The 16,327-nt window shown below is 39.6% G+C and overlaps 1 protein-coding gene across 3 annotated transcripts in view; it reads left to right on the forward strand.

The window, feature by feature from the left end:
* The first annotated feature begins 7 nt into the window (after positions 1 to 7).
* LOC110974717 (uncharacterized) overlaps positions 8 to 16,327 on the forward strand; it is a 24,086-nt gene continuing 7,766 nt past the window's right edge. The window contains exons 1-17 of one of the 3 annotated variants that reach the window (XM_087138450.1): positions 8 to 982; positions 1,442 to 1,645; positions 1,777 to 1,970; positions 3,533 to 4,675; positions 5,937 to 6,307; positions 7,214 to 7,306; positions 7,608 to 7,694; positions 8,214 to 8,287; positions 8,564 to 8,690; positions 9,361 to 9,434; positions 9,736 to 9,832; positions 11,906 to 12,030; positions 12,775 to 12,862; positions 13,253 to 13,351; positions 14,006 to 14,090; positions 14,727 to 14,790; positions 15,714 to 15,885. In XM_087138450.1, coding sequence (XP_086994576.1) covers positions 3,592 to 4,675; positions 5,937 to 6,307; positions 7,214 to 7,306; positions 7,608 to 7,694; positions 8,214 to 8,287; positions 8,564 to 8,690; positions 9,361 to 9,434; positions 9,736 to 9,832; positions 11,906 to 12,030; positions 12,775 to 12,862; positions 13,253 to 13,351; positions 14,006 to 14,090; positions 14,727 to 14,790; positions 15,714 to 15,885 — 2,640 coding nt within the window. In that variant the 5' untranslated portion in view covers positions 8 to 982; positions 1,442 to 1,645; positions 1,777 to 1,970; positions 3,533 to 3,591. Of the gene's footprint in view, positions 983 to 1,441; positions 1,646 to 1,774; positions 1,971 to 2,891; positions 3,046 to 3,532; positions 4,676 to 5,936; positions 6,308 to 7,213; positions 7,307 to 7,607; positions 7,695 to 8,213; positions 8,288 to 8,563; positions 8,691 to 9,360; positions 9,435 to 9,735; positions 9,833 to 11,905; positions 12,031 to 12,774; positions 12,863 to 13,252; positions 13,352 to 14,005; positions 14,091 to 14,726; positions 14,791 to 15,713; positions 15,886 to 16,327 lie in introns of those variants that run through there. The other 2 variants (XM_087138452.1, XM_087138451.1) reach the window with 2 other exon arrangements.

The raw sequence follows: 16,327 nt of genomic DNA on the forward strand, positions 1-16,327 counted from the left end.
AGGCCTGTTCTGTAAAACTGAGTTTGAAATGGACCGTATTTGCATCGAAATGAAGCTGTTGCATTTGGAAATGGAAAGGTCAGAAATGAAGAGTTGAGTTTAACAACCATACAAAGAAAGTTATATTTTGCTCATAGAACACACAAGCTGTTTCTTGGTTTGTTGCTGCATGTGTTTTTTCCATTTGTCAAGGTCAGACCTTATTTTCTCTGATGAGCAGTAACATTTAGGGGGACGTGTAGAGAATGAACATATGTAATAACACATTGAAATATATTCAGTCCATGATATGCATGTACCTCCCCCCCAAAAAAAATATGACTGTTTCGTGTATTTAAGTTGATTTGTCACAGGTCACACAATGTTGACAAGTTAATAACTTGAGTTGCAGGCCTCAAAGGAGGTGTTGGTACAAAGGAGCATGCCCAGTTATATGCAAATAGTTTGACACCACTGGCTGTGTTTTTGAATCGCTTGATTACACACTCATCCCAAAGACCCCTAAGTGTCTTGTAAACTTGTAAGAGACTTTGTTTTCTTTTCACACAATCAGCAAACAGATGCCTGACAAGGTAGAATGACTCCAGTGGTGTACTCAAGTGTGTCGTGTTTGTACTCTTATTGATAATCAATACTGAGCAGTGGGGAGCCAGCCTGGCCCAAAGTAGCCTGTCCCACACCTTGATGTGATCTTAGTTGCCTCAGGAATCGGGGATGAGGAAATACCAGGCTAAGGAGGCAATCCCCAACCAGTATAAAGTTTGCTGGTTGTGTGTCCATTATTAGATTGATTCACATGGGAAGGTCAAATTGTCTTATGTTGTTCTGTCACGCTTCCATGGTGAAACATTGACTTGCCAACATGATGTATTTGAAAGATTCGGAACATCAGACTATAACAACTTTAACCAAAAATTTCCTCTGTGAGTGTAAATTTTTACAGCTTTTTGAAATGTGAAGATTTCTACAGTGGGCAGATCAGGTAAAGTTATTTGCTTAATATTTTAGTAGCAAGTTAGGAGATGGTACAATGTTTGTAACTGATGACATTGAAGTGCATTCATTGATAATACTGGATGGTAATGTTTTTCTGACAAATCCCATCAAATGTGTAAATTGAAAACAAGTGAATTAATTAAACCGCTTTGCACCAAAGTCAAAATCTATAGTGCCTTTTGGGGTTCACTCAAATGTGCTAAAAATTTTTAATGTTAACCTCCATCAAGGAAATACATGCTGCACAGTCTCGTGTTGCTGCACAAATCCAAGCTTTAATTCACCCTTACCTTGCTGGGGATCAGATAAGCATATCTAATGTGTTGTCATCAAAGTGATCAACCACTTTGTGTGTTACTGCTTAATATGTTTTCAGATTGATAGAAAATCCCTCCCAGTTGGTAATAGGATTGTGAGATAATCTGTGAATCTAATTCCTCAACAGCCTCTCCAACCCAACCTCTAGTCTTTTTCCACTACGGTGAATCGGCCTTACAGAAGTGAGAGCTTCAAGGACCCGATTGCCGCATTTCACTGCAGCTTGCTTCTTGAAAAGCTTAAGACTTCACTCCATCAGTAAACCAGCACCAACCACCAGAGATCCATCTTGCATTGTGCATTCACCTGTTGTAAAGGCAGCCCTTCTCTTGTAAGCATGAAACTTTAATGACTTGTTCAAGCAACACTTGGTTACCCTCTGACCTGTCTTGATTAAATTTTCATATGCATTTCTCATGAAACTTTCAAGTCAATGCTACCAACTTTTCTTTTGTTGCAGAGGGATGGAGGATTAGGCCCTTAGAGACCAGTGCACCTGTTCTGTGTGGCTATGTGGATGGCGGCATTGGTGCTGGGGGAGACATCTTGAGACATTGTTGACATTATTTGACTGAGGATTACGTACGACACATCCCACTGTGACTGAGTAACTCCTGGCCCAACCTTTGCACCCAAGACAGTTTTTTTTAAGAGAGGTAAGTTTTCTCTAACTTGGCCTTGCAATGAAAGATAAAAGTCACTAAAAAGTAAAGTTCGAATAAGCTTTTGTCCAAATTTTGATATCCTAATGTGTGATTGGTTATAATTCTAGTGAGAAAATCAATTGAGGAAATCTCTGCCCATTTAATGCAATGGTAAAAGTATCCTAAAGAATTTTGAACAAGCAAGTTCAAGACAATATTTGGTAAGGTTGGATATAGGAGGGATGGTTTGTGTGTTGAGCAAACATGTGTTTGACTTGGACTCTTCACAAGACCAAGACCCAATTTTACGGAGCTGCTTAACAGTAGAAATGTTATGCTTACTGCAGAGAAAAATTTGCTAATCTTAAGCACCATTTCATAGTGGTGCTTGGCACGGTTTTGCTAATGGTTGTGCATGCATAAAGATTTTTAAGTGAGTAAATTTTTCTTCTGGGGTTAGCACGCCTTTTGCTGTACTTACTGTTTACAGTCTTCATGAAATGTGCGGAGCCTCATGTGCTTGGGAGCCCCCTGAAATTAGGTTCAGGTGCTGGGTGTTTTAGGGATTGGCCTTTCAACACTTTGTGCTCGTGCATGCATGTTTGTTATGCACTTACATAATTGTGACTTTTGGGCTTTTTTGTAGAGTGTATCTATGTTTCTGTTTAATTGTTAACCCAATCTGGTGGTGCACTGGAGGGAACTTGAACACCTCGCAAAGAGGTTTACATTGTTTTTTTTCTTACCTCGTAAAATGTCTTAAAGATACAATATACACCTACAAACCTCACACTGCAAGTGCTGATATAGCCATACATCAAAGGCCCCTGTGGTGCAATGGAATGGAGGGTGTACCGTGGGGGGCTTCAGCATCATGAGTTCTTTAAGGGGGTAAATTTGGACCCCCCCCGACAGATTATGGATGCACCATTGACCCGATCTGTTTCAATCTTGTACAGAAAGCCTTGTGCAAATCCCATAAGTTTCATTAGGTATTCCATCACATCTCTGAGGATCCTGTAGGTGGATGGTACCATTGATGCCTTACAGAACAAGACTACAGGTTTCATCTAGGAACCTGTGGGAGGTACGTGTAGCAGAAAACCTAAAAATCTTATAGGGTTCTTGGCACGAGCATCACCCTCCACCTCCACCTACCCCCCTCCCCGGGGGAAATATCAAAAAATGAAAAGGGGGAAAGGAAGGGAAAAAGCAAAAGAAATGAAGAAAAAAATGAAAGGGGATGAAAATCACCACTATGCTTGGAAAATCCTTGAAATCAACCCCCTCCCACTGGTAATTGTTTATTATTTCCTAGCTGATGAGTGCTTCCCCCTCCCTCCAGAAAATTCCCCTCCCCAAAAAACAAAGGTTGCCCCTCCTGGAAAAATACAGGTTACACCCATTGTTCATGGAAGTTATAATGAAGGGATTGATGGTTTCATGCCATCAAGTTTGTCCTTTTTCAGGTCTGTAAGTCCAACTATGCTAGATGTCTCTGAGGATGCGATTTTAAACAACTACTGGCAGTTCACAGTATTATGACCTAAATGGTATGTCGTTTTCATTCACAGAACCGAAAGTTTTTGGCACATAATTGATCTTAAACTGTGTTGAACACACAACAATCAGCATGCCTGCTTTGCCGTTGAGGAACAAGCCAGAAATTCATAGCGATGCAGTAAACTTAAAGGCCCGAGGAACTGCAGTGGATGGAAACCTTGGTTCATCCGAGCTAAGTCTCAACAACCATGGACCTTCGCAAGGGGATGCTGGCGATGGCCATGATGGACCATTGATAAGTCCTAGTTTTGCATCACAATCCGGAACAAACTTACAGCAGTCAATTAAAACTGGCTTTGACTCTTACCAGTCACCAGTTCCCAAGACTGGCCAGGCATCTCAAGAAGAGTTAGCTGACGAGGATGGGTTCTCTCTGCTTCTCAGTAGTTCCTCATCCAGCCAGAGTTTTGGCAGGATGAAACGAGCGCATCCAGGAACACTGTCAGAGAAGAAATTGTCAGTCATATCTGTCAGAGATTCGGAACTGGATCTCATTGGTCTAGCACAGGACTATAAGCCAAGTGGTGATGGAACTTTAAATGGAACTTTAAATGGAACTTTAAATATTAATAGCATTGGAAAGGAGAAAAGTCACACTGAGCTAAGTAAATCTCTTGAGACATCCACAGACATCAAAGAACCGATTTTGTCGACTGCATTTGGCAATAAGATTTCCCATTCAGAACCTCCACTTAAAAGTGAAGCAGCTCGGAGCAACAACGCCCATTCATTTCCCTCAGAGAAATCAGATTTTGGGACTCGAACAAGTGGTGATGCTGGCCAGTTGCCCAGTTCCAGCTCTCCCCACCCCAGCACCAGACAGCGGTCAAGGCAGTGCTGTGGGGGTCATGCTAGACCAGCCATTCAAAGAACAGAAAAGCAGCAACAAGGCCAAGGACTTGTCACAGAAAATCACATTCAAGTTAATACATCCCCAAAGATTTTGGATCCTTCCAAGCTCCACTTGCCCAGCACCAGTGAGCATGCAGAATCACCATCAGCTGATTCCTCTGTGGACTCTTCCATTTCTCAGAAGGATAATCTCAAGAATCACCAGGGAGGAGGATTGTTTAAAATTCTTCTGAAAGAGGGCAAGGAAGATATGGAAATGCTGTTGGATAATGAAAATAAGGCAGACAAGAAAATACAAGAAGGTAAGATACCAAGACATTTTTTGTAAACTTAACATCCAAAATATATCTTGTTTTGCCAACACTTGGTTTAAAAACATCCAATCACAATTGTGAGGGTATGGAAAATGTTACCACAAAAAGGGTGAAAATGGGAGGGGGGGAAACTAATCAATTTGAGGACCTGGTTCCAAAATTTGTCTTAGAAATTTGGCATTTTTTTAAATAACTAATTCTCAGAAATAAGTGTTTTCTTAGAAATAGAGAAGAGTCTTTTGTGTAATGATGTGTATTTGGTCGGCATTTGGGTGCTTATTTGAGTACTTGGGTATTAGAGTATTTGGGAGGCATGTGGCGCAGTGGTTAGGGTTTGTAGCTTCTGATAATAGGGTCAGGGGTTGGAATCCAGCTGGTGGCAGCATGTTGTGATCCTGGGCAAGTCACTTTACCCCAATGTGCCTCTCTCCACCTACGAGTAAATGGGTACCTGTGAGGGCAGATATGGTAGTTTAGCCGTTTGTGCCAAAATGGCAGCACCAGGCTAGTTTACTCCCCAGGGAGCTGAGAGGGTTTCAGGAATGTTCAGATGATGTTAGCCCAATGTGCGGGGATAATGATAATACAGCACCTCCGAATGGTTTGCTATATAGATGGCGCTTAACAAGTGCTTGTTATTATTATTATTACTGGGCAGTAGTAGATTTAGAGGGGATACACCACACTCATGCCCCCCAACTGCCTACAAATTTGCAAAACACTGAATTTAAAATTGGCTCCATTGCATTCACATTTTGACTTGGGGCATTGCACTGCACACTCGCATTTGACCCTCCAAGTTTGTGACACCTTTCTTAAAATGATTCACATTTTGACTTGGGGCATTGCACTTCACACTTGCATTTGACCCTCCAAGTTTGTGACACCTTTCTTAAAATCCAGGATCTGCCCTTGCTGGTGTGCTTATCTGATTTAAATCTTACTCGTGGCCTTGGAGGAAAGTGTTGATCAGTTGAAGTTGCCAATTAATAATAGACCGATAGTATCCCCTAAATCATGTGACCTATAGTGGGTATAGTGAGTCGATATCTACTGTCAGCTTTATTTTGATAAATGATACTTAATTATGACACATTTTGCTTTTTGTGGATGCCATGTTTAATGATATTTAATACCCACTATAGGTCATGTGACTCAGCGGACACAATCGGTCTATTGATCAACCGCGAAGGAAAAACGATGCTATCACACCCTTTATAAGGGAGGTTTTTACTTTCACATTTTCAAGATAACACAGTGACTATGGTAACCAGTGAGACATCTGGAGAAGAACTGACACCCAGGCCTCCCTCTGCTGACCAGCAACCGGCACCGAAGAAGAGGCGCAAAGCTAGCGGCCGGAGAGCCCTCTGTGCTGACCCTTTTGCCAAGCTCCCTAGGGTGAAACTGCGGCCGTTTGTCTGGGCCGAAGACTCAGAGGATGAGATGCCATGTGAGGCCATTCGGCGGAGACGGAAAGCATCGACGAGGAATTCTCCAAAGTTGGTTGATCGACGTGCGAGGCAATTTGACGATCCTTTCAAGGAGCTGGCATTTGTGGTGTTTGACAGCGCCGACGTGGACTGTGATAAGAGACTGAGAAGGGCTGAGTTTGCTTCTGTGAGTATCAACCTTGACCCACGCTCCCGATCCTTTTAAAATCTATCAGGAGTTTAGGGGAAGGTTTTTGCAGATGTGTTTTCTGCACATCGGTGACTTAGGGAGCATTCAAGAGGGTTGTCACAATAGGCAAAAGCAAAAGGGGGATGCATACCCCTAGAAAAGAATTGAAAAAAAGGAAAAAGGAAAGGCGACCCCTTCCCAAAAAAGAAGAAAAAGAGGACGAGGGATGAAAATCACCAATTTCCTTAATAAACACACCAAAATTGAAAGTATGCTGATGATTAGTGCTATACCCCCCTCTGGAGAAAAATCACATGGTTCCTACTAAAATGCCAGAGGAGCTTAAGTTAATCATCCTAATAAATCCGTACAAAAATAAGTCAAAGTGGTTCACAAAATCCAGGAAGTCTGAAGATGCCGTTAAGATATGATTAATTTATTTATAGTACTGGTAGGCCTATAGAAAAATATCCGTCTGACTGCATTTATATGTGAATTGTCAATCATTCTATTTGACCAACAACAGTCTTCAAATTAATAACCATGGTTGCTGCTCCTGTGAAATAAGGAACCTTATTTGCTGGTATGATTCGGGATTTCATTTTTATTTTTAATTTCTTTTTAGATTGACATATTGTTGACACCAGTGTACACATATAAAGTAAAGCCAAACTTTCTTCAAAAAAAGTTTAAATTATTTTTAAATGTTCTTTTTACAAAAGAATGTGTAAAAAGGAAAATGAAATCATTTAGATTTGTCACTCAGTAACATTGTTACTCATTGTCTGTCATGACTTTAAATTTTACAAGCTCATAAGTTGTGATATACATACATGTAATTAAGTTCCAAACCCTCACCAAATTCTGACTGAATCTGCAAATTTTGCATTTGAATCTGTTTAGATTTTGAAATCCCCATCTCTGGATCTAGAACTGTCCACGGAAGACATCAGGAGGCTGGAGAAAGATTGTAGCAAGGGCAGAAAAGACATCAGGGTAATTACCGTAGCCTCCAAATTGGGAGCAGTCCTGCTCAATGCTGTTGGTTGAGTGAAACAAATAAAATTGTACACACTTACTTATCAGAGAAAATATTACTTGCTAAAATATATCATTAGCAAAAGTGCATAATATTCCTGTTAATGAAAAAATCAGTGCAGAATATGAGAATGGTTGATCTTCTTAATTCCTCACTGATATTTTTTGCTGACAAGGTAGACTTGGCAAAAAGCGATGCTTAGTTCTACAAAAATGATTTTGTATACTAATAGTGAGATTATGTTGTGTATTGTCACAGGATTTACCAGTGTCATTTGATGAGTTTCTTCCTTTGGCAAGACATCTGCTGATGTTATACTACAACAAACAGGATTCCAATTCAAGGGTAAAACCTTTGTCAAGTACAGCGTGTATGAAGGTTGACCATCAGAGTGGTGGGGGGAATGTTTAGGGCTTTGTTTGCTTAAAAAAGTTGATTCCATGGGTGCCCGTGGTGAAGGATAAAAGATATTGAAAGCTATACTGTTGTGTGTGGTTGGTTGGTAAGGCTGAGTTAATTGGAATAATTGATTGTTCAAATTTTGACCTTCTATTTCAGTTGAAAATTCAGTTGTACAAAGTTTCTACAAAAACAGAAACAAAATATACATGTTTTTGCAAAATAATAAAAGAAGAACTTGGGGAAGAACACTGGTTTGTCTTCATTGTTGAGTTTATGTCGCTGCCATTATGTTTACACAACATCTCAAAATCTGCTTTTAGAATGCAATTTCACAGCCAAGTAATGGAATTTTTTTTCCTTTCTTCATTCATTTTCACCTTTGAGTATTTGATTTAAAAAAATAAAAAAAATTTGGATAATTGATTAAGGATTACTGGTATGTTTCCATCCTGATCCTTGCAGAATCCATGGAGCATACTAGATAGAGGCCGGGTTTCCCCACCGTACTACTTCAATAAACACACAGGGCAAGTCAGGTAGGTCAGCGGTGAAATATTAATTAATGTCAGACACTAGTTTTTGGAACAGCATTGAGTGTTAAGTGATGTCTAGCCTCCCACCTTGCTTTCCGATCTTCCTTGGTTGATGAACTTCAAATTCTTCCTCAAGAAAATTTATTGAAATATGCAGAAATTGCAATTCAGATGTCTGTCAGGCAGTTCCACATGAAAAGCGGAAGATTTGGCCACATTGTCACCAATCTGTTTCCCATTTTGTGTAGAATTACCCTGTTCTCTGTTTCCTTTGGATAGTGCCGATAGACCCCTGGACTATGACCATCAGCCTGAACTCTACCTCTTTGAGAAGGCTCTTCAAGATGCCTTTGAGATAGCAGACATGGACAAAGATGGCAAGATTCATCTCAATGATTTCATTAGAGTAAGTTCCCTCCTCAGTTAATAGCATTGGATACATTAAGTTTAATGTCATTGACCAGTGTTCATGGAATCGGTGAAAATTAGTGGATGGGTTAGGGTTATTATAGGACATTTACACCCCCTTATATAGCCAAAAATAGGAGAAAAAGGGGAAAAGGTTGCTAATAACCCCCCTTGATATCTACCCCATCCCTTGAACCAAATCTGGACTCTTTCAGCTACAGTTTCAGATTCTTAGAATTTCTTTTGAATTCCAAATTATATATGTTGCATGTTTGCAGTATTTCCCTCAAAGTTAGCCAGCCACTCTTCAAAACCTTGATTTCTTTTTTTTCTCAAGTAAGGATTTGATGGCTTTATTTTCTATCTATTCTTTAAAGTTACAGTTAAGCAGTCACGGTTATCTCAGAGCTTGACAAATTTTCTCCTGTTCTTTGCAAAAGTTAAATCTGAGCAGAAGGGGATGAATTAAGTATTTTTTTATTATTTTTTTTCTGGGGAGCTTGTTTCCCTGTTACATTGTATTTCTTTTTCTGTCTGTTTGTTATTAAATACAAAATATGCCATGCAAACAGCACATACTATGCAAACAGTTGGAGAGTAAAGGGTTAATGCTGAGTAACTTCTAATTGTTTCATCTTAATTAGCATTTTATGTTCTTGATATTTCAGATTGTCAACTCGGAAGACTTTGGTCTTATTCTCACCAAGAATGACATCGCTGAAATTACCAAGCACTTCAAAAAGTAAGAAATTGCATCATATTGTGAGATTGGTATACCATTGTTCTCTGTTGTCTTACTATTTTGAGAGTTTATGAAATGTTTTAGCCCTGTCTCCCAAGGCAATTAGAGACCCTTCCAAAATTTTCCATTTTTGGTGGAATTTGAGGTAACTCGAACTCAGATGTCTCAAAGCACATTTTTCTACTTTAATCCTAATCATAGTTTTTCACATATTTGTTGTCTCTGAAGAACTGTGATATTGTACAGCATTTCTGTGTTTTTGACCAAATTTAAGACATGTTCCCTGTTATTGCTTTTGAAGTGAGGCTGGTAAAGTTGGCAAAGTTTGCTATGCAGAGTTTCTACCCCTCGCCAAGCGGCTCATAGTGGCTGTGTTCTCTGCAAGATCTTCGCTTGAGGTATGTGCCAAATGAAGATGATTACAATGGCATCATGAAGGGGTGGGGCAAGGGGGGCTCCTCCCTAAACAAAAACAAAAGAAAAGCAAATTAAAAGAAGAAGTGAGAGATCTAAAAAGGGACGGAAGGGGATGACTGGATCAGAATCCTCCTCTTTCCACCATTTTATCAGTTTGTTATTGATGAATGCGTTGCTGTTCCTTCCTGGGAAAAATCCAGCTCACTTTCCTGGAACCCCCCTCCCCTCATGCCCATGGATGGCTATGACCTTATCAGTATGGTACCAGGTGAAATTCACAACTCTCTTTTTGACTTGTATGCCAGACCATATCTGACCAAGACAAATCAGGACACAGCTCAACTAGAAACAGATCACCTTTGTCTAAGACTCAAACCCAAGGGGGCACTTTGGGGTACATGCATTTTTCAAGGGGCACCATAAGTTGACAAACTGTGTCTTGTACATAGGTTGTGTACATTTCAACATGTGGGGGGAGGTTAGGGGGCACGGATGATAATAAAGTGTAATTAGTGTATAAGATTGTCTGAAAATTCTGAAGAATATAAGAGTTTTTTTTATTTGGAAGTGATCATGCTGTAGTGTGAATTGTTGATTATTATGCTGAGCTAAATGAATGGCAAACCCTTTGAAACAAATATTGACAAATTTAGAGCATTTTTGGTATTTGTCCCTTACTCTGTTAGCTGTATGTTTGTGCCATTTCAGCTTCTTCATTTCAAATATCTGCTCATTGTTTTACTATAATTACAACAAAAGAAGACTTTCATGCTATTTGCTGCTTATTTCCCATTTTTGACTGTCTTATGAATTGCAAAGGCTTCAAAGAATTCAATCAATTTTATGGACGGTATGTGGATACTGCAGTGAAAGCTTTTAAAGAATTAATATTTATTCCTCCAATTTTGTCTTTGAATTAAGTGAATTACAATTACAAAAGGCGACTTTTGAAAAGCAGTTGTTTATTGTACAATTTATTTTGTAGTTTATATGTAAAGTTACACTTTAATCATCTTTTAATGCCCCATAAAAAGAAACCAAGAAAACAAATCACCTGTATGACTCTTCTGTTCCTGTAATTCTTCTACTTCAAAATAAACTTCTTTTCAAACACTTTGTTTTTTCTTCTTTGCCTATGCATAACCTCAGACTTGCGTCCTTCAGAAATCCTAACAGCAACACGTATTTTGAGGGCTAGTCTAGAGTTTGCCCAACAAAGCTGTGCATCTCATTCAATATTGAATAGTTTACAGACCTTGGCACATGTTGTGCCTTTTCTGTTAAGTGAGCTCCATTGTCGTGCAAATGGTGAAGCCCCAAAAGAGCATATTGATTGGTTGGTTGTCATGCTGATTAGCATAGCTGACAGCAAGTGCCCTTCTTGACAACGAATGAAAGAGAAGTATTGATTGCCTGGGTGTCTGGGCCAAGTCATGTTGCTAGAAGATCTTTGCTCATCAACTGGTTCAGCACTTATTGTACTTCTACATGTAGTTATCTTTGCAAATATTTGTCTTTAACTTCCTCGCTCTTCAGTATTACTTCACTTGTCAACAGCAAAACAAAGCTTTTTGGGACTATCAAACCAAACATTTTTGTGGGGTAAGTTAATGAGAGGCAGTAATATATGTCACTGATTCCAATGTTTAGCCAGGAAGACATTGTTAAGATATACCATAGATGGTGATATACCATAGATGGTGTATCAAACATGTCTAAACTACAAGCAGATTTTCTTTATTGATTTGGCAGAAGAAGATGTCATAGCTTAGGAAATTGTACATCTAAGTGCATGTGGAGCCTGGCATCTTAATGAAAGTGTATTGCTTTCATGAATTTTTCTGCAAAGTGAATAATTCAGTGTTTTGGTGAACATTATGGTGAATCACATTGGTACCTGCTTTTCATGTGGTTTGCTTTTGTAAATATGCACTGATCTACGCTGGCAAGTTGTGTCTCCTAATTAGTTAATATACAAAGTTTTCAGTTGACTAGACTGTTTTGTATGATACATTATATACATAAACTGAATTGTTCTTGTCTGTTATACTCAGGATGAGTGGAGCTTTCTCCACACCAGACATGTAGGTGCCTTCTGGTTCAATAAGAGGACAGGTCAGAGTTTCCGGCATCCCCCCAATCATATTGTCACCATGCAGCAACAGCAGCTCCGACACAGGTATAGTGTGGGAGAAGACTGTTTGGTTTGGAAAAGGTTGCAAAAGTGTTCCCCTCCCCCCAAAAAAGGATAACACTTGTGGTTTGTGTGAAGGGTCCTCCTAACACAGTGCTTTAAGTTCATGATGGGTGACTTGGTAGATGAAACAATCCAAAATTTTGTGGGAATTCAAAACTCCGGTTGGGAGGGGGTAAACACTTGCACTTATATGCATGTGATTTGTCGTGTGTTATTCAATGCTATTGTATAGATTTGGACTGTTGCATGGGAAAAAACCTGCAACTTATTCCCATACAAACAAAAAAATTGCTAACCCTGTGGGTACAGAATTTATTTGTTAAGAACAAACTTGTTTGCAAACTCTGACTGTCAGTTGATCAAAGCAGTTTTCTCAAATAATTAAAAGCAAGGAAACTTAGTAAACCTTCAATGTTGGATTAAATTTTGGTCAATATCACACAAACACATCAGTCAGAAGTCTTCATGAATCTAATGTAATCACTGGTTTAAAATGCTAAATATATTTGCAGTGAAATGGTTCATGAAGTCATGCTCCCCAAGGAGGAAATTTGAATATTGAAAGTGCCGCCCAAATAGCTCAAATACCTCAAACAGCTCAGACGTGTTTGTCTAAAAGTTTAATGGCAACTTTCTGGTTTCTGAGTTCAACAGTGTTACTTTGTGAAAATCTTCACAGAGAATGAATTGACTACATTTGCCAACATCTTTTTTGAATTCAAACAGAAAACAGGAGGTTCAAGCTCTTGTCAAAACGTCAGAAGAACTCAAGGTCACGAAGGCCAAACTGGAAGAGGAGACAACTCTCAGAAAGGTTCATTAACAGCAGTTTTGTGATATTTGGAAACTCAATTCCTTCTGGTTTCACTATCATAGTCGACATATTGACTTGGAAATACTTTGGATGGGATTTATTGACAGATAGTGCATCAGGTCTTTTTTAATAATAATTTTATCCTATTTTAATTCACTATGCTAGATACTCTCCCGTTTTGCAGTCTAGTGTTATCCTGCAGTTCATTGGAAGAGCCTGTGACTTGTACAGTTGTAATGAAATTGCTTTCAATACTGATTTACACAGATTTTATAAAGCAAAGCACTGAAAAGTATAAGACCAGTGCTGTCTGTTCAAATGTACACTTTTTCTTGAGTTTCTTGCATTTTTATATTTCCTATTCATGCTTTATGTTGTTTCTTTGTATAGGACTTTGAGGAGAAGTACACGTCCCTTAGTTCCGAGCATGCTATCGCATCCAGGGAACTACAGAAGATAACAAGGCTGTATGACAAATGCAGGATAGAGGTAAAAGATCATTTAATCTCCTGCAAAAGGATTTAGCTTGATGAGTCCAAGGGTGGATCTAGAACCTTTTTGTTTGGGGGGGCAAGGGAAATATTTTTAAGGTGAATTTATGGTCTTTCTGAAGGGTGAGGCTACATTTAGGGGCTTCTTCTTGTGTACTTATAAATAAGTATTTCTGGCAATGAGACCAATTATTGCCCAAAAGAGCATGGTTGTTCACTACGTGAAATAACCTGTAGACAGGGGACTGTGAGAAGCAATTAGAGTTTTACAGGTGGGAGGAAAACCCCAGAGGAATATCCTGGGTAAAACCCAGGGAGTCAGGGACTGCAAACTCAATGCATGTGTTGGATGATGAAAGGTGAGGAAAGAACCACTGTGCCAACCTGACTCCTCTACAAGTTAAGGTAGTTCAGGGCCAGATGCAGAAGAGATAAGTTTCAAACAGTGAAGGGAGCGGGGAGATGGTACGCCGGGGGGGGGGGGGACAGGAGGCTTCATCCAGTTTTGGTAACACCTGTAGGGGAGTAAAGCAGGACTGAGAACTGTGGCATTTGTACCCAAAATTATGTATATGTTCTGAAAGATTACGATATGTATTTAGATCTGTTGTTGCTGTTGGGTAAAGTAATGAGACTGATTTTCTTTTTTCAGAGTGAAAAGAGGAGCATTCTTTTGGATGCCAATGAGAAGGAGAAGGCCAAGCTACTGCACAAAATCGAGCAATTGGAGCAAAGAGGTATCGGGGTATTCGGAAATATTTGATAGCCTGGTTGTCATTTGATAATGACACTTAATCCAACTGCTTCATTCTGGTTTCTGTAGCAGGATCTGCGATGTATTGGCTAATGCTTCTTGCAAACGCGAAGTGGCATGATTTTCACAAAGTCATCAACCGTTGCTGTTTTGCTGTAAATTTACTCCATTCTCAAGGTAGACCAGATCTTTTGCAAAGAAAAGGGAAATCTTTTTGTTGTTATCCTTGTGGTAAGCAATTTCCAAGATCAACTCTCTTTTCATTTTGTTGTAGTAGGCCTATAGGTATTATTGTGCATAATTTCATTTGCCAGATGATGATTTGGGGCAGGACATGTTTTGATACAGAGTTTCAGTATTTTGTGAAGGTACTTCACATAAATGAGAATCAGCCGTAAAACCGTTCCAGAAAATTTCAAATTGACATCTTACCAACTCGACTAGCAACAATTTTGACAATATCCCTATAAGTCCCAAATCCTCCGATTTCAATATGATTTTACATACACCCCAGGGGGTTAGGGATATGACTGTTTGTATATTTGGCTTAATTTTCATTAACTTGTTAGTGCAAGTGATTCTTTATTTTTTCCATACTTTTTGTTTTACTCTTTTGCAGTTGCTGATGCAGAGAGAACAGAAACAAACCTGGAATCCATGCGAGATGTGCTCAAAAACTGCCAGTAAGTCACTCCAGTTTGAGTTAACCCCCAACCCGCTAGGGTGTAAGTAAAATCATATTGAAATCAGGGGGATTTGGGACTGTGAGGGTTAGTTAATATTCAGTAAGCATCAATAAGATCTTACGGTCAGATCATGTTTTTCACCAGACTAAAAATGAGCTGGTTGTGGATGCATACAATCATCCGTAAGCAAGAAAATCATTTCACTTAATAGTGACCCACGCTTCCATTTTCTTTGAAAATTCTGCCGCTCAAGTAGTTGCATGTTCCACACTTTGTACATCTGGACTTTTGTTTTATTTATTTGGCCATGCAGCAGCCAGTCATGATGTGCCATTATATGACAGTTTTTCTTATGCAATCAAAGTCATTGGCATTTACAGTATGAGCCATCATGCCCCCTCATAGAACATTTGGTACCACCAAATGGCAAAAGATTGCTACCAGTAATATTAGAAATCGCAGATCCGTAGTAATGGGCATCAATAGGAACTTTTGGGGGGGAAGACTTTCCATGGGGGTGGGCAAAGCGCTCATCATCAGCAAATTAATGATAACCGTTTACACTAGAATGGAGGTAGTTCTGAGGTATTTTCAGGCAAATTGGTCAGTTTCAGTCCCTTTCCTCCCCTTTTATCCCTCGTCTTGCCTTTCTTTTTCTTTCTCTTACTTTTTCAGGGGGGGTCCCCGACACCCATGTCTATAGTGAATTTGTTAGACATTAGATTACCAACCTAGGATTTCTGTGTGAGCTGTGCAAGCTAGACTGCCCATGCATGGGGAGGATATTACAAGCAAACATATATCACTCGCAGCCCCACATTAAAAATTTCAAAAAGAACAAACTGGACCTTGGTCTGCAGAGCAGCTTTTGTAACAACGGCTGCTTCTAATATGTGCTCTCTCATCGGTTTGACTTTCAGGGGAGCTCTACGGGAACACGAGCTGGACATCAAGAGCCTACAGGCCAAGATTGAGGACCTGAACAAACAGCTGAGTGAGTCGGAAGCCAGGGTGGAGGATGGACAGGGGGTCATTGCCGACCTTCACCGACAGCTCAGGGAAGAGATCAAACGCAACGAAAAGATGGAGACGGTAAGTTACTGTGGAGTGCCTGACATACATCCCAGCAAACGGAAATCAAACGTCCCTTTGACATTGTAATAACCTGCAAATATGTCGCAGTAGTGTGTTTGTACAACACTGCAGCAATAAAAAATGGGTGGAGTTTCCTTACCATTGTGGAAGTTATTATAGTGCCATTCAGGTTTAATATCCAAATTGTTATAAACGTATGAATAGCATTAGGATCCAATCACTTCATCCACAACAACTGTTCATGTAATATTTTCAAAAGGTTACTGCAAAATGTTCCTTGAACCACAACTTTCCAAAGCGAGGCACAGCCATGAAATTGTTTAGAAGACATGGCTTTCTATTTTAATGGCATAGTGTAATAAGGACTCATATCATGGTTGGCTGTGAGCTTGTAAGCACTAAACATTCCAGGTTTGTAGGACTTACATGCATTACTTCC

This window comes from Acanthaster planci, linkage group LG06, assembly GCF_054643075.1.
Source record: "Acanthaster planci isolate LZ-2023a linkage group LG06, COTS_SCS, whole genome shotgun sequence".
Lineage (NCBI taxonomy): Eukaryota > Metazoa > Echinodermata > Asteroidea > Valvatida > Acanthasteridae > Acanthaster > Acanthaster planci.